The 25,055-nt window shown below is 39.2% G+C and overlaps 2 protein-coding genes across 2 annotated transcripts; both read right to left on the bottom strand.

The window, feature by feature from the left end:
* Positions 1–29: 29 nt before the first annotated feature.
* On the bottom strand, positions 30–12,296 carry LOC311301565 (sodium-coupled monocarboxylate transporter 1-like). The gene is made up of 15 exons (XM_084426803.1): positions 11,809–12,296; positions 7,951–8,016; positions 7,687–7,738; positions 5,605–5,672; positions 5,069–5,223; positions 4,319–4,459; positions 4,078–4,207; positions 3,915–4,003; positions 3,609–3,721; positions 3,425–3,492; positions 3,206–3,292; positions 2,775–2,965; positions 2,045–2,154; positions 1,862–1,950; positions 30–1,417 (listed from the first exon to the last, which is right to left on the bottom strand). The coding sequence occupies exons 1-15, from the start codon at positions 12,160–12,162 to the stop codon at positions 1,298–1,300; spliced, it is 1,833 nt and encodes a 610-aa protein (XP_084282929.1). The 5' UTR covers positions 12,163–12,296; the 3' UTR covers positions 30–1,297.
* A 9,758-nt stretch (positions 12,297–22,054) lies between these two features.
* LOC311301665 (uncharacterized protein) lies at positions 22,055–23,476 on the bottom strand (the record flags this gene model as incomplete). The annotated part of the gene is made up of 1 exon (XM_084426941.1): positions 22,055–23,476. A coding segment is annotated over one exon (1,422 nt), but the record flags the coding sequence as incomplete, so codon positions are not given.
* Positions 23,477–25,055: the final 1,579 nt, after the last annotated feature.

Below are 25,055 nucleotides of genomic sequence, written 5' to 3' on the forward strand. Positions count from 1 at the left end.
AACAGAAGGACACTGTTTAAACATTGTAATCATTTATTGGTAATGTTTTCTGTGTTTTTGGCTGCAGAGACTTAGTCAACGATGCTGACTCGTCATCTCCACAGTAGTGGACGCGTGTATATGCACATTTCATACGGATTACATAATCTGAGAATATTTATTTTCCATTTGAAGGTTCATTCAAAAGTAGACATTTTAAGATTTCTATAGATAATTGATCATGTCTGTGAGGCAAGTATACACTGACTCTGAGTTTCGGTTTATTTATGTGATGCGCATCCTGATTGTTTTCATTATTTTACAAAAGCACAATGTTTTGTTGTTATTGTGAGTTTACAGAAATAAAAGTAGACCCTTTACAGTTTGCATTACTTATCTGTATGACCAAAAATGACGGAGTATTTTAAATTAAATACAAGTGATCGCACCGGAACCTGTATGTCATGCAGTAAGCTCGCTCTTCACACAAAAACTTGGATATGCGCCTAATAATAGTGCAAATTTCTCTAGGTTAATGTTAGTGCAAGTGGACTTGTAAAGTTGCTGTTACTTGCATGATTCAAGTGATACGCCATATTTGAGGTCGATGAATGATAGGCCGAAGAACGTCAAAACGAAAAAAAGTCATCATGACTTCCTTAGTATTTTACTACTATATTCAGTCGATTATAGTCACTTGATTCAAACAATAAATTTTTATTTTATTGTCCTGGATTAAAAAATAAAATGCATACTGTATGTTTAGAACACATAATGATGACTTATCTTCTTCTAAATTGCTGTATATCTAAAATGGCACTGACATGAAACTTAAGACAACAAAGAGCCACATGAATTGTGCATAAGTTAAACAAACAATCACGAGCAACCGATTTGTATTAATGCTATCCATCACAGACTTTCCTCACATAATTTAACTTTGTAGAATTTACATCATGTAAATTCTTTTGAGAACAACTTTATGTTGTGAATCTTAAGAAACTAATTGTACTTCTATCTCTTTCTCTCATTTTAAATTTTATTTAAAAACCATTCAGATTTAATACAAAACCTTTTACTAAATATAGTTGTGTAAATGATTCAAACCTTGATCATGAAAACCGCAGAATGTTTAGTTTATGAGGACAGCCCATATGCAATATAAAGTAGCCCACTGGCACAACAATAGATGCTTTCTATTCATTTCTTCTCTTATGGGAAAGTTTATAATAACTGAATTTATCATCATCACTTAGCAATTTCAACAGACAAAAATACAGTCATAATTTACTATTTACAATGTTTCTATATCTCACATCTAAAACTTTGTGATCTTCTCCTTGTGGTCTTTCTCTTTCAGTGCAATTTCATTGTCATAGAAAACTGGACTGTCCAGACCCTGGATGTGGTTTGGATCTTTCTCAATTAAGTCTGACACCTAGAAAGAAAGAAAAAATATGCAATGCATGTAATAAATGTCTTTTGCAAAGCAGCTTTACTAAAACTTCAGCAATGAAACAATCAGAACTGAACAGCTTTGCATCTAGAAAAATGTATATTTACTGCAGACATTTCAAAAACATTTCAAATACTATAAATATATATCTTTGCATTGCTGCAATATTTTAACAAATATTTCGCGTATAGACGACAACGTTGTCAAAATGATCTCTGTTCACACGGATCCGTGAAAACAACTAAAAACGCTTTATTATGCTGCCAGGCCAGTAAATGTTGTTGTGTAAATGAACACCAAAACTCATAAAAAGTTTTCAGTTTTTAATTGAAAACTGTGTTGTGTAAACGGCCCCTAAATTATGATCTTTAATCCTGCTCAATATTTTTGGACTGTGTTTGTCACACTGGTAATAAAAGGTCTTACCTCTGAGTCTGAGTTTCTGCAGCCAAAGCAAATGAGATCTGACTTTCTGACAAAGAGCTCAGGTCGAGCTTTCTTCTGCTTACAGCCACCTGAAGTAAAAAATAAATAAATAAATAAATCAGTTTAGGTTCAATCTTTGAGTGTTTGCCTCACCAACAGGCATATGAGAAAGTGTCATCTTACCTGAGATTGCACTAACGATTAGTCCTGTGATCATGGTCACCAGTATGCCCACAGAGCAGAAGTACAAGTAGGACAGAGAATACCAGTTATCTGCCAAAGCTGGTCTTGGCCTTAAGGACAGCATGAGACATTTGTTAGTTTTTGAAATGTGAGCGATATAGATTTCATCAAAACAACAGCAGAAATAAATATATTTTTTTAATTGAAGAAATTAATACTTTTATGTAGCAAGAATGCATTAAATGTTAATGCAAATTAGTGATAGTAAAGATGTTTATAATGTTACAAAATATTTCTATTTCAAATAAATACTGTTTTTTTATTTTTTTATTCATCAAAGAATCTGAAAAAAATGGTTTCCACAAAAACATTAGGCAGCACACCTGGTTTCAACATTGGTAATAATGATAATAATGTTTTTTTTTTTAGCATGAAATTAGCATATTAGAATAATTTATGAAGGATCATGTGACACTGAAGACTGGAGTAATGATGCTGAAAATTCAGCTTTGATCACAAGAAAAAATTACATTCTAAAACATATTAAGAAAATTTAGTTTATATTGATATAAAATTTCACAGTATTACAGTTTTACTGTATTTTTAATCAAATTACTGCAGCCTTGGGGAGAATAAGAGACTTTCAGCAACATTAAAAAATCGTACTAACTCTAAACTTTTTATTAGTTGTGCGTGTGTGTGTGTGTGTGTGTGTGCATATACTACTAACTGTGGAGTTGTGGTTTGTAGGACTGTGCTGAATGGTATCATAGTGGTGGTTTCATTCACGTTCTGTGCAATGCATCCTTCCACACTCAAAGGAAGGCGGAGGATCTTCTCAGGTAAAGGAGGATACAACTGAGCTCCAATTCCCACCCATAACGTTATACTCAGGCCGGAAATCAGACCAACTAAACCTCCCTGTTGGAAACAGTACATCATTAATTTGTATGAATTTTGTTTACTGTTAAAAGTGCAAAAAGTACTTTTTGTTTATATGACAGTGGTCTTGACATTTATACCAAGAGCTATTGGTGTGGATGTAGCATGACAAACATTTTTGGTCACTGATGCTATAGAAATACCCACTTGCTGTGGGAAAAAAATTACTTAGAGCACCTTTAAGACATTTTGGTTATTTGTTTAAAAAAAAGTTCTTACAGTGGAGTTCGCACAGCGGAAGAACATGCCGAGCAAAAAAAGGCCCAAGAGAGGTCCACTGATCATACCAAATATGGACAGAGCTGCCTGTGGAGGAAGGGATTCACAGCATGTCATTACAGTCTGTTATCAGCAGAGGGTGAGACAGTGAAAAAGTCAATGCAGGGACATTGTTGGAGTATTACATTAAAATTTGCTTTGTGTACACAATAGATTTACCTGCAGTATATTGCCCATCAAAGATGCGATACCAGCCATTCCAATGCATACACCTCCATAGAATAGACCTAGTGATGAACAGTACACCGTTACACATCAACATGCACGTCAATCCATCATCCCCTGCTTCACTCTGAACTAAAGCATGCAGCTGTCAGTGTATACAGCTGTCACTGAAACTCACTCATGCCCATGTTGATCCAGGACTGCTGTCTCTCTGTCAGCCAGGGCAATGCTGGTTTCAGAAAGTCCGCCACTGTGACAGCCACCAGAGCGTTGATACTCGATGACACCGTACTGTTGAAACAACACAAAAGCTAACTAATGGTGTCTGATGTGTGACCTGATCTCAACAAGATTCACATTGTGTTCCATCCATTGGTTTTGGTTTTAGGTTGTTCCCCAATCACAATGACCTTGTTTCAGGTTAGAAAACTTTCCCAAAATGATCAGGATGGACTTATCTGACAGATATTTATTGGTTGTTCACCTTAATGTTCCACTGTAAGCTGCAGCCACAAACAAGCCCGGCAGTCCTGGGAAATCAGCTAGTATGTCCATCACCAGATAAGGAAGGAGCTGGAAAACATTTTATTTGGTCAGATTAATTGTAAGCATTGTGAGTAAAAAAATTAAGAGGTCACTTGTATTACCTGGTCTGAAGCTCCTACATCTTTATTGGTGAAAGGATCACAGTCTTTATATATGGAGTACATGGTGAGACCAGAGAGCATGGCCAAACTCACTGTGACCGATAAACCAACCATATTCAAATACAGAGATCTGTGTGGGCAAATATTGACATGACACCAGTGTTTACATTGAACATACGCAGTATTAGCTGTAGGAGCATGAGTGAAGTCTAATAATATCATGTCTTGAGTGAATACTCACAGCTTGGCATGAGTTACTGTCCGACAGGAAATGTAGCGCTGCACCTGTGATTGGTTGATTGAGTACATGGACACCCACAACAGACTCCCGCCAACAACGATTGTCCAAAAACTATGACGCCTCAAAGGATCAGGATCAAAACTGGAGAAACATTTGAGAGGTAAGTCTATCTCTGTCTCTTTCTTTACACCTACCTTCTAACTATACACCACCATTCAAATCAAAAGTGTGGGGCTGTAAGTTTTTTAATGTTTTTGAAAAAAGTATCTATCTAGTAATTAATTTAATAATTAATTATCTTTACAACGGAACTGAATCAACACTGAACTGACTTCAGCTGAACAACAAACGAAATGCATTATTTTCCTGTTATCTCTATAAAGCTGCTTTGAAACAATCTGTATTCTATAGAGCGCTATAAGTAAAGGTGACTTGACTTTTTGACCAATTTAATGCATTCTTAAACCTGAATAAAAGTGTATATATATATACTTATTATACTTATTTGCAGCTGTATCATACAAATAAATAGTTAAAAAATCATACATTGTGATTTCTGGATTTTTTTTTTTTGATTATGTCTCTCACAGTGGACATGCACCTACGATGACAATTTCAGACCCCTCCATGATTTCTAAGTGGGAGAACTTGCAAAATAGCAGGGTGTTCAAATACTTATTTTCCTCACTGTATATATATATATTTTTTTAATCAGTATGTGATCTACTTTTCTAGTCCAGATTTCTTTACCTGAATGTTTCCAAACGTCCTCCATAGTAGCTGTCATTCCAGATCCTCCCGAGTCCCCCCTGCAGCACAGCCCCCCGAGCGATGACCGCCACAAACCCACCCAACATGATGATCATCTGGAACACATCTGTCCATATCACTGCCTTCAGCCCTCCCTGTTAACAAAAGCATATCCGCGTGAAAATCAACAAATTGCACCATAGTTTAGATGAGCACCTGAAGACCAAGAACAACATATAAAAATCAGTAACGTTGGTGATTTCGAGTTGCACTCTTTAAAAAAAGAGGTGGTTTTCATAGCAATGACCAATTCCAGTAAACAATTTTTCTTACTGCAAAGAACATTTAATAATCTAAAGAGCATTTCTTCACTATAAAGAACCTTTTCTTCATGGAACCATCGATACCAGTCTATCGATTGGAAGTTAATGCAAAACTAGTAAATGAGCCAGGGGTGAATGGGACATTATCTGCTCTTGTCCTTTTCTGCAATCGCAAACAGAAAAATTGTGATTAAACTGAATGATGTTACTGACCAGGGTGCAGTAGATGATGCAGACAGCCCCTGTCGCCACTAGCACTCCCCACAGATCCAGACCTGTGACTGCAACACAAGAGCTTATTTATAGACATTAATGTGTTTGTGGCCCTGTTTACACCTGGTATTAAGATGCGTTTAAATACAGGTGTAAACAGGGTCTAAAACGTTTCGAGCTTGTCCACTTTCGACCACTTCCAGTAGTCGAAAACACTACTTTTATAGGGGGTATAAGAAACAATATCAAGACTATAAAACTCGTAAAATCTCCGCGAATCACAACAAGCGTATCAGTGAGAACACTTGTTCAAATAGCGCACACTCAAACCTGACTGCACATCACATTTTTTACTTTGATTCTGCTTTTATTCGTAACGCAATGGACCGGTCAACGGGACATAAATTAGGCCTAATCCTTAAAGGATGGGACATTTGCACAAAAATAATAAATAACTTACCGTAGCCTATTTTATAAGTCGCTCCAGAGTCGCATATCAGTCAAAAAATGCGTCACGAGGAAGAAAAAACATATAGGCCTATAGCTTAAAAAAAAAAAAAAAAAGTTACAGACAGTTCTCCGCTACGGACGTGAGCGCTCTAAAGCGGCACTAAACGAATGTTTTAAAACTTTCACAGAGACCTCAAACTGAAAGCACAAAGCCTGTCTTTAAATTTAATTTCGTTTTGTATTAATTGTATCTTAATTTTAATCTATGTTTCATCAAAAAATTGTCTGAGTTTAATAAATAAGAAGGCTATTAGAAAATAGATAATCATTACACGGAGGCGCTGGCGAACCTGGAGCTCGTCTCATAAATGAACCGAAACTCACAATTCAAAACGAAAGAAAACAGACTGCGCTGCTTATAGGCCTAATTCGTATGAAATGTGCATTTCTCTCTGGCGCTGCGAAGATCGCGAGTCGTCAACTTCATCTGTCTAGCCGACACTGACATAAAAAAATAACTGTTTTATTAGTAAACAATTAAAATGTATCCTGCTATATTTTACATATTTGCCTGTTCCTTACAAAACACTAACAGTGGGGTTTTTGACTGTGTTTTTTTTTTTTTTTTTTTTTTTTTTTTTGCAGCTGCGGGCAAATTCTTTCGACACACACAATAGCCTACACTCTGCGCTTATGTTTTAAAAACATAATTTAACATATACAACAATTTTTAAATAGCCCACTTAAAGTGTTTATTACAAATAAACGACTAAATGCTAAAAATTAATCAATTTTAATGAACTAACATATGCGTTGCATTTACAATTCTGTGAAAACCCACTTCCCGCGTCCCTGCTTCTGTCCTGATTTCTTCAAGTGGAGGTTCTATGGGCGGGTAAATGCATGGTCTTTTTTTCAGATCTTTTGATCTAATGGATGAAATAAGCTCACACAATTTATGAATGTAAATTGTGTGACTGAAAAACACTGAGAGCAGCAGTTTTAGTTCTTGCTCTGATAGTCACAACACCAGCCGAACGCTGTGAATGTGTGTTAGAAATCAGGAATGGTGAGAGAACATTGTGCTTGGTTTGTTTTCGTCTTCAAACCCAACCTGGGTAAATAGTGTGAGCTTATTTTGTCCATTAGATCGAAAGATATGAAAAAACCCATACATTTACCCGCCCATAGACCCTCCATTTGAAGAAATCAGGACAGAAGTGGTTGAAAGTGGACAAAAGAGACAGATTAAAACATCAGGTGTAAACAGGAATGTGTCTCCCTCGTCTACTGGAGATTAGACCAGGTGTAAACACGGCATATGGCTGTTTTATCAATTAGCGGCACTTTTGACTGCTCAAAATGTCTTTAAACTGTTTCATCAATGAATGATAGTTGGTAATGTATTGCTGTGTTGGGGATTTTTTTTAAAATTGTACATAAAAGCTAAATAACAATTTTTGTAATTGTAAAAGTTTCTATATTTGAAGAATCACCCTTATGCATTTCTGTGCAAGCATTGTCTGGTTTAATATACATGTGTGAAGTCATGGGGAGGCATTACTATTTCTTCTAGCAGGCTTTGTTAAATGGTTTTTGACATTAATAAATGAAAGATAGTTCTTTACTTACTCTGATTAAGTGCAAGTGCAGGGGCATAGATAACCATGCCTGTGTATAAAGTCTATGAGAGATAACACCACCCATTAGATGATTGAACAAATCTGTTTTGCCTAAAATTCGTTAATATATTCAACATTTATGACTCTATGACGTGGGAAATGCATATACACAACAGACATTGTTTTTCCAAAGTGATTCACGATGACACAATCACTCGTCAGATGCATGTTTGGTTAGGTATAAAGTCATGCAAGAAGCTAAAATCCAACTTACGGTTTGAACAATATACATGCTGGTCCCAATCACTCGGATGAGCTTGTTGAAACGCATTTCCAAGTACTGCAAAAACAAGTGACCAAGTGACCAATTCAATTAATTATTAGCAAGCGAAACAACAAATTTACATTATATCATTTACATCATTACACAAAAGTCAGATTGTACGATGAACTATTACATACTGTTTTTCTCAGATTAACATCATTGTTGTTTTAAAGGTTAATCGTAAGATTCGTGTGCTGATACTGTAACTTATCGGTGACAAGTCACATCACCCGAACCCTTTTAGTTTTGCTGTTTTCGAAGTACACTCAATGAATATATTCTAACACTAAATATATAATTTTGTCGTTTTAATTTTGATATATGTAGCTACTAGCGGATGACCAGATCGTTCATTGGTTCTGAATTAATGAATCATGGCTCGTTGAATCTGAACACAAATGCACATTCCTTCTTGCTTTCACACTCTGAACCCCCGAATGCAAATCATTTGTGTTGGCTCCAGCTAGTCTGCCATAGACGCATTAATTGCGTGGCTTGGTGGCCACTTTTATGACTCTCCCGATACTTTATGGCACCCTGGAGTATTACCAGAACAACATACACAGCTTCTTCTGCGAGCTTCGCAAGCCTCAAAGAGATGCACCGAAGAGATAATGGAACTCTCTATGTGACATTCCAGACACAGAGCATTCCATACACACACACACAAACGTTTCTTTACACTCATCATGTAAGTCATTACTAAGATGTATTTGATAGGTTTGTGCGTTCCATAACTGGTTAGCCCTGTTATGCGATGGTTATGATTTTCTAATTTGTAACTTGGAAAAGTTTCTCCTAATTAATGTTCTCAAATAGAATCATGGTCTTGTAACGCCCCCCCATATTAAATGTATTCCTTGTTGTGCTTAGATGTCTTCACATGTCACACTGGAAGTATCTACAATTTTATTGTGTGTTAATCAAACGTAAGATGCCTATAATCGTGCATTTGATTGTAACTTTGTATCCTTAACTGTTTTATATTTCATTCTTGGTATCTGTTTAACCGTCTTGTTTTGACTGAACCACTCATACATAGGAGATTACAGTAAAATGTGTTGTTCTGTGTGTACAATCTTGCTGGAGTGTTCTGCTGAATTTTTATACTATCATAAACTATGCAGATAAGTTTGTCTTGACAAGACAAAGAAACTTCTTCCCGCTCGAAAATCTCAGGAGATGATTTGACTTCCCCGCAAAAAGGGGCGTGGACGGGATTCCCTCAAACGACGGAACTTGCCTGTTTCTCCCTCTCTTGCTCTCCGGAAAAACTTCGGGAAAACACCAACTTCGGAGGCTTCGGCCACCGTCTTCGGACTTTCTTTTCTTTTCTTTACTAAGTTTTATTTTCATATTCGCCTCTCCCTCCACGAGAGAGATGAATTCTGAATTGTTTCTTTGGTAACTTCACGTTCGGTGAACCTTTAAATCTTCCCACGACCGCGCTCGCCCGGAAGACACGAGAGAACACGCCTAGCTCCAAAGGGTCCATACACGCGCCTGCCTCAGCAATACCACAGACTATGTGCAAGTATAATCGAGCTTTTAATTCGTTTAAGGTTGTCTGTCCCTGCTTAAGGTGATTTGATTTCTTGTTGTCTCTCTCAAAGGTTACCTGGTCTGTGATTTTTGCCATACTGTGATCTCTCTCTGATCGCACATTTTTGCTTTTACTTTCTCTCGTTCATTCCTCTCTCACTCTTTCTCTCATTTTCTCTTCCTCTCTCATCCTCTTTTAATTCGTGTTCGTTTGGTAATGTTTTCGTCTGTCTGTGTCTGTTGTAAATACATTTACTTTGTGTGAATTGTAGTTCGATGTATTATTAGTTCAATTATTAAAACCATTATATTCTTGATTGCTTCTGTCTAAAATGCTCATATTACAAAGTCAATGAAATGTTGATCCTAGCTACAAAGCTTTACGATTTGTTACTTTTCAGTAACCTAAATTGTATAAGGACAGGAGAATAGTTTCCATGGCCAGAAACTATTTTTCCTGAAATTATAAGAAGTGATAACTTTATCGAGAAGTTGATCAGTTAATCTTACAGCCATTTGCTGGACAGATTGTTTGATAACTGAATTAATTCCCTTAAAGTTATCTCATAAAATCGATCTGTAAATGGGACTATTGATATATGAATAAGGAATTATAATTCGTTGTGATTGATTATTCGTATATACAATCGATCTATTTTCAACTTCGATCATTTAATGTAACCGTAATATGCGATATAGGGCTGAAACAATTAGTCGACAATAAAAAATTGTCGACAAATATCTTTGTTGTGGAGTAGTAGTTTGATCCCACGTGACTTAATGTAAGGGCCTGCAATATCGCGATTTGACCGCTACGGCGCTGTAGCGCTAGAGTGTAATGCAGCCGTTACAAATGCTATTGCAGTAGAAGAAAACACAACGCGAATTATGACGGAGTGCAAACGAATCCGAACTAGCAAGGTGTGTAAAGTTTCACAAAACTGCAAACCAAGAATGCTGTCGTATGCAATACATGCAAGGCGGAACTTGCTTTTCACGGGAGCACAACATGCATATTAAAACACTTAAAGAGGAAAAAGGTGAGGGGTGAATATTCTCCAGCCAAAGCTAAATAATAGCAGTAAATCTCTTTTTAGAGAATGCAATACTACTAATAGCAATAATATTAACAATAATAATATAATTACAGTAATGTGATGATTTATCTTTTGCATAGAATAAAGCTTGATCGAGCTTAGGAGTCAGGGCTGTTTTTATTATTGTAACGTTAGCTCTATTAGGTAACGTTATTACAGTCTTATCCCTTGCCTGTATTTTGTTACATATTCATGAAGACTTACAAAAGGAGATGTTATGAAGAATATCATGTCAGTTAATTTTTTATACTGTAAATTAAAAGGTGAATGAGAATGTCTCTGTCAGCTCAGCTCAATTGTCATATTAATTAAAAAACATTTATTATTATAATAATTGTTTGCAGTTTAAGTGTGTCTGTAATGCAGCTGATCATTTTTTTTGTTTATTTTTTTTCTATTGAAAGAGAACAGAATATTTAACCAATGTTTAGAGAGCATTTGTGTGTGATTTGAGTTGGACAGAAATCTGAAAACTTAAAGAGAATGACCTGTTTAGTTGCTCAAAGTTCATTAAAACAACCATTTCAAAAGCTGAAGTGATTTTCTTTTTTTATATTATAGTTAGAATATGTATAACTCAGTGTTTTAACTAATTGAAAAGGCTGAATAATCGTTCCAAACTTACTGATTAGTCGGCGAAATAATCGATGAATAGTCGATTAATCGTTCTAATAATAATCGGTAGATTAATCGATTATCAAAATAATCGTTTGTTGCAGCCCTAATGCGATATATATATTAATCATATTCCTGATTAATTATTCAAATTCCCTATATATCATTTGAGCTAATGTTCAATACCCAGTGCGGCTATATATATATATATATATGTATATATATAATTTTTTTTAATTACTCTTTTTCATATAGACAGTGACCAGCTTCTGCACTTTGGATTATACAATAAAGCACTTCTGACTATGAAGTTGTCAAATCCAGTACAATGTCAGAGGTGATAAATCTGTTTGTCAATAATCTATCCTGACATTGTCTTTTTCCTTTTAATCCTCTCTCTCTCTCTCTCTCTCTCTCTCTCTCTCTCTCTCGTCCTCATTGCATTTCCATCTATTGATTCTTCATCAAACACAGGCACAAATGAGTGTGTTTCCAGTCTGTCTCTGTTCTCTGTCCTCATGCAAACCCCTTGTGCCCAGTGTCGCCCTCTTACCTCGTATGTGCTGGTGATGCCCAGGCGGTAAAACAGAGGCACGAAGATTTCAGCGGTGATGATGGACATGATGACATAAGTGAAGATAAAGATCCAGAACGGTGTGCCGTATATGTACGCCTCTGCAGGGGTGCCAATAACAGTGATCCCTGACATGAAACTAGCCGTTAGGGACAAAGCCACAGGCACTGCGGTCATCTGACGGCCACCCAGTAGAAAGTCTTCACTGCTGGTCTTCTTGCGTCCACGGATGGCTTGGAACAAGCCGATGCCCGCAGCAAAAAGGATCAAGCCGGCGAACACCACATAGTCCCAAACTGAGAACGTCGCAACTGGACCTCCAGTGCCCGGCATGATTTGGAAAGTGCTCTTTGAGAGACCCTAAAAAGTTATATACCCGGTGTCACGCCGGTTAGAAGTGATGTTCTGCTGGAAATTCCTTCCGAAGCTTTTGCCAACAGGAGGACGAAACCAAGTAGCTCCAGTCAGTGCCAATGACTGATAAGAATTCAAGTCTTCTGCAATCTTGGACCAGCAACAAAAAAACTTGGGTTAATGATCCCTCAAGGCCAGAAGATATATCAAGTTACATTGTAAAAGGAAGTGAATGTTTTTTTTTATTTTTTATCCCTAATCTTGCAGAAACAGTTTAGTCAAATTAAAATGAATTCAGGAGGATGCCTTGTGCTGACTTAAACCTCGCTTAGTCAGTCAACTTGTAGGTGATAAGGTAACAAGGTAAACCAAAAAAAGAACTTGACTCTTTGAAGATCATTTTTAACAAGATCAGAGGACTTCCAGAATATGACTAACATACCACTTCATTGTGAGCCCATACCAGTTCCTGGTACTGTTTTGAGGTTTACTTGAAATAAGACTTTTGTTTTAAGCTTAAAAAGTTTCCTTTCGGTCGTGTTGAATCATTATCTATCGATGGTTCCAGGTAAATCAGAAACCGTGAGCAGCTTTCCAATCAGCTACAGCTTGACAGAAACAATACATGCGATAAGATGAAGCAATTATTAACCACATGGTTGATATGAGCAAGCAAAAGAGCTGTAAAATCTCAGATAGACATTCAATTGCACAGGTGTAATGTAAACGTGAACCTTACAATTCACACCAGTAAAACAACATAAGTAATGGTGCTGTGACGGTTGAGGAAGTTAACCTGTGACACTGTCAAAACATCTTGATGGTGTGATGCTGTTATAGGTTCTCCAAGCTGCAAAACAATTTTTAATGGCATTCTTTCTCCTATTTGAGTGCTGAAGATACGCGTCAGTCAGGAAAGAACTGCGCACTAACTGTGCATGCATTTACTTTTCCATTTTCAATATTGTGAACACAAGATAAGGCCTGCAAGATTTATACAATGAGAGCTTGGTAAATTGACTGAACTGACAGTGTGTATCTTTATTAAAGATCAGGTGTGTGACGATCTGCCAAGCGAGATGACTTAATGAAGCCCATTTGTTGCCATGTTTTGTTATAATACAGCTTGATTTGTGTACATAACCCACACAGGATATATTTCAACACTGAGTATCTTAGGAACCCCAAAAAAGTGTAAAATGAATCCTGTAATTATTGTGGAAAAGTGACCATTTATAAGGTATGTGTTTATGCCAAAGAAGCTATATATCATACATTGGCAACACTGATACTGGATCAGACCCAAAAAGCTACTGTGTAAAATCCTAAATATCTAAATTGTTTCTCCTATACTGCGAAAGCAGATGTTGATTCTCAGTTAAGTGACGTCTCCTGCTTCTAAGATTTTTCTCCTGGAAAAAAAGGCTCTTATGCTGTTCATGAGATTAAATGAGATCTCAACAATGTCTCTTGGGCTACTGTCATGATTCTGCCATCTAGTCCTTGTCGTTCTTTAATTCTTGAGGCAGGATCATGACAGACCCATGTTTTGTGTGCAAGCACATGGCCTTTTGATTGGGCCATGTGCTTTTGTTCTCTCGTTACTTAACCCCGCCCCCTTGTTATCCTCGTTTTGTCATTATTGCTTTACCTGTGTCACCTGTTTTGTTATCATTAGTCTCCCTATTTAATCCCCTTGTGTTTGCTATCCTGTGCTGGTTCATTATGTTACACATGATCATACCTTGTGAGTATCCTGTCAAGAGTATTGTCTGATTCTGTATTTGCTGTTGGTTTATCGTCTACTTATCTGTAAAGTCTTTGGCTGCGTCTCATTTCTCTGTCTTACCCCTTACTCTTACCCCTTCCCCTCGGTTTTGCGCGTTCATGTGAGGGGAAGTGGTGTCCCAATTCTCATTTTGATTAAGGGCTAGGGCCAAGGCGTAGGGCTACATAGCCCTTGAAACGAAGTTTGCGGAGGACCACACTTGAAAGAGAGGGGTAGGAATTTCCCAGAAGTGAGTTGCACAAATGTAAATATTTTCAGCAGTTTAATGACACTCATGTTTTATGATACTTTTAATAAAATGTTAAAGTGGTTTTAATTGTAATGTTTTTGTTTTGAATTGCTAGTTAACTGCTAGCTAGCAGCTATGCGCTATTTGCCGTTTGCTAATGTTTTGCTTAGCTATGGTGTCGCCGGCGCCGCCGTTAAATACAATGAAACAATGTCTTTGACTGATGGCACACAAGCGTGCAAAGATAAAGAGAGACCAGGCAACCGATATCACAACCCGAGACGACGGCATCTTCATTTGTTTATGTCAACGCGTATCGCCTCTGTTGACGTAGCAGCCAGCTAGCGGAAAGGGGAGATGACGCAAACGGTAATCGAGTGGTGTCTCATTTCTTAGAGAAATGTTCTTCCCCCTACCCCCCCCCCCCCCCTTCACTCGGTATCGAGGGGCAAGGGGAAGACGCAGACAAAGGGGAAGGGGTAAGACAAGAGAAATGAGATTGGCCCTTAGTCTAGTTTAGTGACTCGTTGTCCTGTCCATGTTTTGCCCCCTCGTGGGTTTTGTTTTCCCTGTTTTTTGTCAATAAATAAACTATGTGTCAAGCATCCTGTCTGCGCTTGGGTTCATCCTCAAATTCATGACAGAATGAACCGGCCAATACAGAACCCAGCAGACAGTACACTACAGTCGACTGACCAGGAACTATGGTGGCAGTCGGCTATTGCCGACAGTTTGAATGGCAAGCTTCCATTCCCTCCCCAGGGTGAGTTGACCCTGAGGAAGTACACCCAGGTCGTGGAGGAGAGGAGGTTTTTCTTGCCGGAGATCCTGGTCAATCGCTACCTCATCGCGGGTCTCAAGGTCCCCCCTCCTCTGGCTGAACGGGAGAGATTGGTCTGCCGCCTGTTTCGCGATATGGTGGACTGTTTGCCTTGGAAGGAGCTGCAGGAAACGAGGGAGACGGATCTCGTGGGAGTCTGCTTCGGAGTCCTCAGCGATGGAGTCAACCCTGCCTGAGACTGTCCTTCCACTACCAGTCACGGTTCCTGCTGAGATTCCCCAACCGGTCACAAGTCCGACTATGGCCTCTGCTCCGCGGCCAAGGAGAAAGAGGAGGAAGAAGGGAGCTTTCTGTCCTCTGTCTCTGTCTCCCCCTGAGTCCGCGATGGCTCTCCAACCCGCCGCTGTAACTGAGAGCGCTGTTCCTGAGCCTGCTGCTGTAAGAGTGGTTCCGGACTCTGCTGTAGGAAAAACTGTTTCTGAACCCGCTGCAGAGAGCGCAGTTCCCCAGTCTGCGTTGGAGAGCGCTATCCCTGAGGCTGCTACTGAGAGGACTGTTCCTGAGCCTTCAGCAGTGAAGGCTGTTCCCGAGTCTGCTGCCGTTAGCGCTGTCTCTGAGTCAGCTTCAGAGAAAGCAGCGGCCGATGCAGAAGCACTCCTCCGGTCTGTATCAGCTCGTCAAGAGATGCCTGTCGTCGTTGCTGCTAAAACTTTGTCTGACTATCTGTCTAGTCTTGTCAAAATTCTTGAAATTCCTGCCAAACCTGTTATGTCCTCAAGTCCTGTGCCCACAGCTGAGGAAAGTGCTGATCCCGAGCCAGCTTCAGAGAGCGCTGATCCCAAGCCAGCTGCAGAGTGCGCTGATCCCAAGCCCGCTGCTGGTAGCCCGGTTCCAGAGTCAGCTACAGTCTTCACTACTTCTGATTCGGAGATGGGGAGCATCAATTCCGATTCTACTTCGGGGAGCGTTGATTCCGGGTCTGTTTCTGCGAGCCCGGCACCTTTTCCCGCTCCACAGTCGCCTGCAACACCCCCTGTCATGATTCCTGTCCCGTCACCCGCAGTACCCCTGTCACTGTACAACCCCGGACTGTTTCTCCCAAGCTCACTTCCCACTCTACGCCACCCAGACCTGCCCGGACCCCTCGCCATCAGCCCTCGTCCCGTCAACCTAAGACCTCCGTTCCATCCACCATGGACTTCCCCCTATGAACTTTGTTGTCCCGCTGCCTCCCCTTCCTTGTTTGTTATTTTTGATATGTCACCCGGACCCTGTCGTTGTGTATTCTTGTTTACCTTTATTGCTATTTGTCATGTTTTGTTGGTTTGTGTCTGTGTCACAGTCTGTCATGTCCCATGTTTGATGTTCCCTTGAGGAGCGTCTGGAAGCTGCTTCTTAAGGGAGGGGTTCTGTCATGATTCTGCCATCTAGTCCTTGTCGTTCTATAATTCTTGAGGCAGGATCATGACAGACCCATGTTTTGTGTGCAAGTACATGGCCTTTTGTCTGGGCCATGTGCTTGTCTCGTTACTTAACCCCGCCCCCTTTTTATCCTCGTTTTGTCATTATTGCTTTACCTGTGTCACCTGTTTTGTTATCATTAGTCTCCCTATTTAATCCCCTTGTGTTTGCTGTCCTGTGCCAGTTCATTATGTTACATATTGTCATACCTTATCTTACCTTATCATACCTTATCATACCTTGTCTAACCTTGTGAGTATCCTGTCAAGAGTATTGTCTAGAGAAAGTTCTGATTCTGTATTTGCTGTTGGTTTATCGTCTACTTATCTGTCAAGTCTTAGTCTAGTTTAGTCATTCGTTGTCCTGTCCATGTTTTGCCCCCTCGTGGGTTTTGGTTTCCCTGGGTTTTTTTTGTCCATAAATACTTAACTGTCAAGCATCCTGTCTGCGCTTGGGTTCATCCTCAAATTCATGACAGCTACAAAGTTGCAAACAAAGGTCAGATTTTAATATTAAATAATAGCTTAAAGTAGCTTCCAAGACCAAAATTAATTTTAAGAATAAAAAAAAATACTATGGGCCCTATCTTGCACCCAGCGCAATTGACTTTGTACCGCATGTATCATTCCTATTTTGCACCCGACGCACAGCTGACTTTTCCCTCCACAGAGGGAGGAGGCGTGTTCCGGCGCAAACGTTCCCTGGTGCTATTTTCCAGTTCCAGAAAACAATTCTGCCACAGACCAGGAAAAACCTAGTCTAAAGTCAGTGGCACGTTCAGATGCTATTTTAAGGGCACATGCTTAGCCATACTGTACCGTGTGCACAACGCGCATACACTTTGCTTCTCTCATCTATACACAGACGCAGCAGTTGCCATTTGCTCAAACCATACATAATTACAAGGAAAAATATTCCACATGAGGGAAATCATTGTGGTGACCATGAAGATGTGAAAAAATAGGTATAAATCTAGCTTACACATTTACCTAAATTATAATACGCCTGTTTAACCGAAGCTTATTTGGGTGGATTTCTGCCATCCCCAATGTCACTTCTGTCTTTTACGGCCCTGACAAGAACGTCGGTCTCCTCGGCTGTTAACCGCTCCTGGTGTGCGCCTGGCAAATCCGCCGTTATAATAGCAATCTGCCATGGGACAAACGCGCCTGCTCTTAAAGGAAATGTGAGATGACGCTCTGATTGGTTTATTTCATGTTACGCCCAAACCACACCTATGAGTAATGAAGCTCATTCAGACCAACCCGTTTTAGATTTGCGTCGGGCGCAAGTCATTTATCCCACCGGTATAATAGCAACAGCGCCCGAGATCCGTCCACAAAGTTACTTGCGTTTCTCGTTTGATACTTGCGTTTCAGATCGTTAAAATAGGGCCCTTTGTGTCCATTTATGTATTTGTTTAGTTTTTTCGCTTGCTTTTAATTAGTTTTGGATTTTTATTTTATTTTTAATGTTTATTTTGCAAGTCATTTTAGAAGAAACATCTGAGACTTACAGTAAATTGATATTTAAATGTAACACAGATGTAGGGGTATTGACATGCAGTGTGAATATTTAGTAGGCCCTTAACAGTGACCATACAGCATGTAAGTGATTTGATTAGAAAAGAGTCATTTTTATGCATGCTGCTCAGTATGATGGAGATGAAAGAGACAGAGAGAGATCAGGTTCTGTGTCTGTATAAGAGCAGCAGCCTTTCAACACAAGCAGGTTTAACCAGATCCTCCAGGTAAGTGGTCCTTTTGATTTACTATAACACTGCTGTTTGGCAGCCAAAATGTAGGAAAGACACATGAAAAGATAGCAATGAGATTCTGTATGAACTTTTGAGTTATAGTCCAAAAAGTGACTTTCTCTTGGCTGACTCTTTTTCATCATATGGACAATTTTTTTCTTGTTGCAAAACAATGCTGTTCCTGGCAAGTAGGCAATGGAATGCATTTTTTGAATTCCATAATGGTGTCTTTTTTTCTAAACATGCATTAGTCCAGGGGTTCTCAACTCAAGGTCAACTTTCATGCATTGCTCCAACCCTAAACACACCTAAACAAGCTAATCAAGATCTTCAGACTTACTAGAAAGCTACAGGCAGCAGGTGAGTTGGATGTTGGAGCTAAACTCTGCAGGAAAGTTCAGGAATGACCACGAGTGCCAGAGTTGAGAACCCCTGCAAATTAAGGTTAAGAGTAGATCAAGTTCAAAACGGCTCTCCAAGCACTGTTTTTTTCCATTCATCGGTGCTCGTCCTTGCAGTCGTGCTGCGCCTCACATTTTTACTGCAGAAACGCTTTCTGTGTGAATGACCCTTTACGTTTTTTCCGCTGTCAGTGGAGCTACGAAATCGTAGAAGCCTATTTCCACCACATATGAAAAAAAAAAAAAAATGCTTAATTAAATCATAATTAATATGCTAAGTAATATTTATAAGATGAAAAGTCAAAATGATGACTAAAAAAGTCTTAAATATGATTATGACACACTATGCCGAAATTATGACATGCTAAGTAATAGTTATGACATACTAAGTCAATATTGAACTTTATTTCAGAATTATGAGATAAAAAGTAGAAAATTATGACATACAAAACTCATAATTATTTATGACACACTAAGCCATTGACAGTCAAGAGGTCGAAATTATGACTTTCTATATCATAACTATGACTTTTTGTTATAATTACTACTTTTTTATCAAAATGTGACTTTTCATCCCAAATTGTGACTTATGTCATAATTTTGACTTTTCATCTAATATAATTTCTTCTTTTTATGTCATAATTATACAAAAGCATGATTTTTTTTTCTTATGTGGTGGAAATAGGCTTCCATGAAATCATGATTAGAGTTAACCTAATGTGCCCTTCAAGTGGAGACAGAAATATTATAATTACGAGTTCTGAGCGCACGAATGACCGAACATAGTCTAAATTTACGGGAGGAAAACTTAAAATTCTAGATGATAAATGAGTTGCAAAGTTGTGATGTTGGAAGGAACGTGTTGATTTGAAAGACAGATAATAAATATGCATAATCTATATAGAGATCAGTGGGCAAGTGTGTAGCGAATGATGTTAATCACTCAACTTTCACAGTTTGCATCACATTTAGTTGTGATACCATGTAAAAAATCATTTTCATCATTTTGAATTCAGATGTAGTTATTTGGGTTCATTGTTTGCAAAATATTTCGACATGTCGTAATAACTACCAGACTCCGAGATAAGAGTTTCCCAGCTGCACTTAAAGGCAGCAAAACAAAACCCTGGAACTTTTAAAATGTTAGTTTACCCAAAACTTAACCTTCTGTCATTAATTACCTGCATATTCTGTGTAGATGGCACTATTGTTCAGTACTAGCTGGCTAGCCTTTTGGCCTGTGTTTTAGGTTGATGTTGTTTGGATGAAGAAAGAGAGGAAACACTGTACCTTTTCCAGAAAGTATTGACGATAGTGACGGCAGTGCATCAGAAAATAAGGCGAAAGGAAGAAGTTGGAGATCAAGGAGGATAAAAGCAGTGAGGGTGATAACAGAGATAAAGAATATAAATCATAGATTGTTGTGGAAGTCAGGCATTTGAGTACATTATCCTATGCCAGTTTGGAAGATGTGATCCATACAACCAGAGGTCAGGGAAGACGCCACTGCCTATTGGCCTCACTACAGTGATACGTAGTGATGCTCCAAAAATAGGTCAAAATCCAGTCATACACTGAAAACGAAGAGTCTTGTTGATTTTCACTTGTGCTACAATTGGTTTGGAATTCCAAGAAAGAAACAATGTTAAAGATTTGTTTGATGTTTAAAAAAAAAAAAAACTAAGACATGGTTTTACTACTTTGAAACCAGTGAAGTTTCATCTGAATTTGTGTCAGGTTTTTCACATTTTCACATGTGAGTTCCAAATGACATATACTAGCACAATGGAATGTTAATAAAGCCTTTTGATGTTTTTTGAAACACTAAGACCTTTCCACTACTTTTAAGACAGTGTGTGACGTTCCAGAAAATGTGCCAAAATTATTTACCCTAATAGGACAAAGTCAAATGACGGTGTGGTGAACAAATGAGTCTTACTGAAGAGATGAGTCTGAGGTCAGGACCCCATTAGAATGCCTTGTAGCTTGTAGCTTGTAGCTAACGTGAGCTGTTTTAGTGTTATTATGTGGAAGCTTTATGTATGTAAGCTCCAATCACCGGCCCAAAGACGGTGTCCGGTGTCTTGGTCGAAGGCAATGCAGCGTGTATGTCTTTTCGGACGCTTCTGGAAAAATCACTTTAATTTATTAAACAGTTGATTTCCAATTTTAATTTTTGACTCCATGAATAATTTAATCTGACTCCAAATTTAAATGACTCTTTAATTTGACTGATTTTCTATTTTAACAGCTGATCAAAAGATGAATTGTGATTTAATTTAGATCTTTGATTATTCTTGAAATTCTATACTTTCAGTTATTAATTCATTGTGGACCCAATGCCGCATAGAGAACACGTCGGCCGGATCGTGTTTCTCACGGACACAAACTTGCTAATTCTGATTTTAGTCAGTGGATGTAGGGTTTGCTAATACCTCTAAAGTCGGTTGCCTACTGCTCACTCGAACAAGAGAGTGTAGTTTATTTTAGCAATTTCCATACAACTTGCTAAATCAGTGATAGACAGAAATCAAAAGGTCTTCAGATGACGTGCCTACTGCTCCGTTCATACATGCGCCTTTAGTTTGACCTACCTTAACTAATATTTGCGGTAGCATCGGCCTCCTTAATTTACTAAAATAATGATTTCAGAATACTTCAGAATAAATCAAGATGTAACATTTATTTTGCCAGGCAGTGTTAAGCATCAATTAAAAGAATTAAACAGAATACACAATACATAACTGATCAGCATAAAATACAAACATAATTCAAAATGCAATATCAAAAATAGTTTAAAAGAGTCAGCATACCTGGCAATAGAGACACACAGCAACAGTGTGGGAAGTTCTGTTTACAGATGCTTCCTTGAGTGGTTTGCCAATTCCCTTTAAATACCCAAGCGGAACAAAAGAACAATAAACATCTAGCACCCAAACATTTATTCAGCTTTCGTTGGACCCTTTCTCGTGCCCAAAGTGGTCACGCCTGAGTTTGGGGGATAAAGACAAATGTTATCAATGATCTTTATTGGGGCATCTCACACATCAGAAGAACAGGCATTGTTTTCTTTGTTCTGACTGTTCTGCTGCTGCGGGAATGAAACTTCTTTACAATTCGCACCAAAAGTATTTATTTTGACCTCTCATAAAACAACTGGAGACAGTAGGTGTGTGTGTGTTTTGCATGACTGAATGAGACCTGGAGGGGAGAAGATAGTGTGAGGAGTCAGGAACTCAGCATGGGGGGAAGAGACGAGATCAGAGAAGTTGTGTTGTTGTTGTGCTCTCTGTCCCGTAGATTCTTCTTCAGATTAGTGAGTTTAATTGTTTTATTGCAGGTTCAAATTCTTGAATTCAGTCTTAGTAAAAGTCCATCCTTACAGTTTCCACCCCTGGTCCCTTGGGGCAGATTTAGATCAGTCCCTGAGGGGCCAAAATTTGATGAAGTCCGCTTATGGCTGCAATTTCCGTAGGGCTGGTACCTGTAATGGACTGAGCGCAATGGCCACGTTCGTTGAAGTGCGCATTGTGCGGAGAAGGCATCTAAAGTAGCAGCACTGGCAGAGTGTGAATAAGAAGATGAGCACACTGGCAAGGACACATCCACGAAATGTCCAGTCCCACCAGGTATAAGCATACCTTGCTGAGCGGGTAGAGGAGCTGGACAGGATTTCTGCAGTCTTTCTCGCCAGATTCGCTTCCACTTGAGCTTGGTTGAGATGGTACTCAGTCTGTAAGATGATTTCTTGCACTAAGTCCATTGTGTTGACCAAAGCTTGAGTGCTCTGTTCATAGAAAGTGTCCTCCCACCAGGGAGAAACGTCCGCGTCCATCGGTACCCTCCCCAGGATGTTTATCTGACCCATTGAAAAGTCCTCTTTCACTTCCAGACAGAACGTGTGGTTCGCAGGGCAGGTCAGACCTCCATAGGAGAAGGAATTCATCTCACTGACGACGCACCACTGTGTGTGAGACACTTGAACAGCATCAGAATGACCATGCAATGACTGAACATTAATGAGCTTAGAATCATTTGAAGAAAATGGTTGTAGAGTGTTGCAGGTACATATAATGTAACTAGATGTTTCATGACAACAGGTGCGAGTGGTAAACAAGGTTTCAGTGCCCTTCAAAGTCATATACCCCATCAGATGATCCCATTGTATGATTTGATCCCTCACTACCACGCCAATAGAGCGTATAGTAGTGGAATTTAGATAAATTTGATCTGGGTGAATTAGAGGGAAAGTGGCAAAGAACCCAATACAGCCAGTACATTCATTTCCAGTATACATCATTAATGTTGAAAGCAATTCAGAATAGTTAATATTTTTCATTCTCTCTGATGCAAGCCATCTATGCAGATCTAAAATTTCAACAAGATCATTTAAAACATGCCTAGGTGTTTTATGGAGACGAAGATCTAAAATCTCTTGTCTTGCTGCAGTAAACAAATCTTGTGCATACAATCTACAGGCTAAGTCATGCTCGATGGTACGGGTCTGATTGAAAATTAATTGACTGGTCGACAGAAGCGCCTGCGCCTCAGATCTGACCGCTTTGATAATGTTTTCGTTACTATTGGTGATGTGTTGAAAACCAGTAGCCACCTGATTTGCCAACCAAGTTGAAAATTGAGATTGACCTGTTATTTTGTAAGTGTTGGATATAGAATTAACTGAGCCAAAAAGGCCTGCTATATTTCCAAACAGGTCTCGTTTGGTGCGAGCAGTTGGAATTTGAACTGCAAGTCTGTTTTTGTAATCAGAAACTAAATCATCGATGCGTGACTGTAGCCATATATACGTCTTATCATTTAAGTTACAGTGTTTTACATAAGCAGATAACACATTAGAGATGTTATACGTGACGTGTTATCACAAGGTTGACATGTAGTAAAGTCTTATTTACATTTCCTTTGATTATGCCACCTGGAGGGGTGGTATACAATTTTGGACACTGTGTGGGTTTTTTATAACCACATGTGGTTAAATTAAAGCAATGTTGTAAAGTCCATGAACAATTGTGAGGGCTAGTGAAATTATCCATATTTGCCTCACATTTTCCCACACAGTATGTTCCTTCTTTTCGGCCGGTCCAAACAAATGTTTTTAAATTATTGTTCGATACCTTATTTGTTAGATTGAAAAGAAGTTCGGTAAACTTTAAATGTGTATTGTTATGCGTTGTAGTGTGTGTGCACCTATATGTGTTTGGTTGGAGGTCCTTAGTGGAATAACATTTTTTTGGATCTCTGCCATTGTTGTTATTTTCATATAATGTGTGCATGTTACCAATATTTGAATCTGTGAATCCTTCAAGTTGGTACCAGGCGGTAATGTTGTGATGAAATTGTGGTGCGTGTGTGTAGCCTGTAAGGTTTTTGTCTGGAAGATGGGTAGAACCTGTCTTACAGCATATTTTTGTTGCACAATTTGGTTCCGGTGCTAATCCGGGGGGCCATGTGACTATTTCTTTGTATGTGACTGGAATGTATGATGTGGATGGCCCCTTAATATATTTCCATACCCATCTACAGCATCCTAAGGTGTGTGCGAGTGTGACTCGTTGTCCCAATTCGTTGCAGGTGGGTCCGGGCACCGTCCTGGCATCTGGTCTCCATGGAATTGAGGTGACTGTCCACACAACTGTTGCAAACAGCCTTAATTTCATAGGGCCCGTGCCATCTTGGGGAAAATGTGTTTTGTTTTACAAAAACGCGTACCATCACAATGTCTCCTTCTCAAAATGTTGTTTTAGAGGTTGGGTTAAATTGTGCATCATTTGTCAGGTCTGACTGCTGTTGTTTCAGTCCAGCCTGGGCGTGCAGCACCTTCAGCCTTTCTTGCAATTGCACCAACACTACTCTGCTGAGTTGCGAGCATGAGGGGCCCCAGGTCTGCTGGGGAAATTTCTGGATCAATGGGTAACTTCATCACCCGTCCAGTCATAAGCTCATATGGGCTGATGCCTGTAGCTTTTGATGGGGTTGCTCGCAGCACAGTCAGAACAGTGGGTAAAGCATCGCTCCACCTGTTTTGGTGTTGAGCTATTTGCTTAGCAATATTTTCTTTGATGGTGCGGTTCGCACGTTCAACCATACCAGAACTTTGCGGCCTGTATCGGATGTGAAATTTTTGCTTGATATTCAGCATTTTGCACATATTTTTCATGACTTGTCCAGTAAAATGAGTCCCCTGATCTGATTCAATTTGAATGGGTGCTCCCCAAAGAGGGATGATTTGGTTCGCCATCACACGTGCCACGGTGTTTGCTGTATTATTGCGAGTGGGAATTGCTTCAACCCATTTTGAGAATTTGTCAATTATCACAAGGCAATAGCGATACCCTCCCTTGGCACTGGGAAGCAGACCAATAAAATCCAATTGTAAGGACTCCCAGGGCCCTTTTGGTGGTTCTGGTCTGCGTAGGTTTGTTCGGCCTAGCTTTCCC

The sequence above is a fragment of the Rutilus rutilus genome (assembly GCF_951802725.1).
Source record: "Rutilus rutilus genome assembly, chromosome: 12".
Lineage (NCBI taxonomy): Eukaryota > Metazoa > Chordata > Actinopteri > Cypriniformes > Leuciscidae > Rutilus > Rutilus rutilus.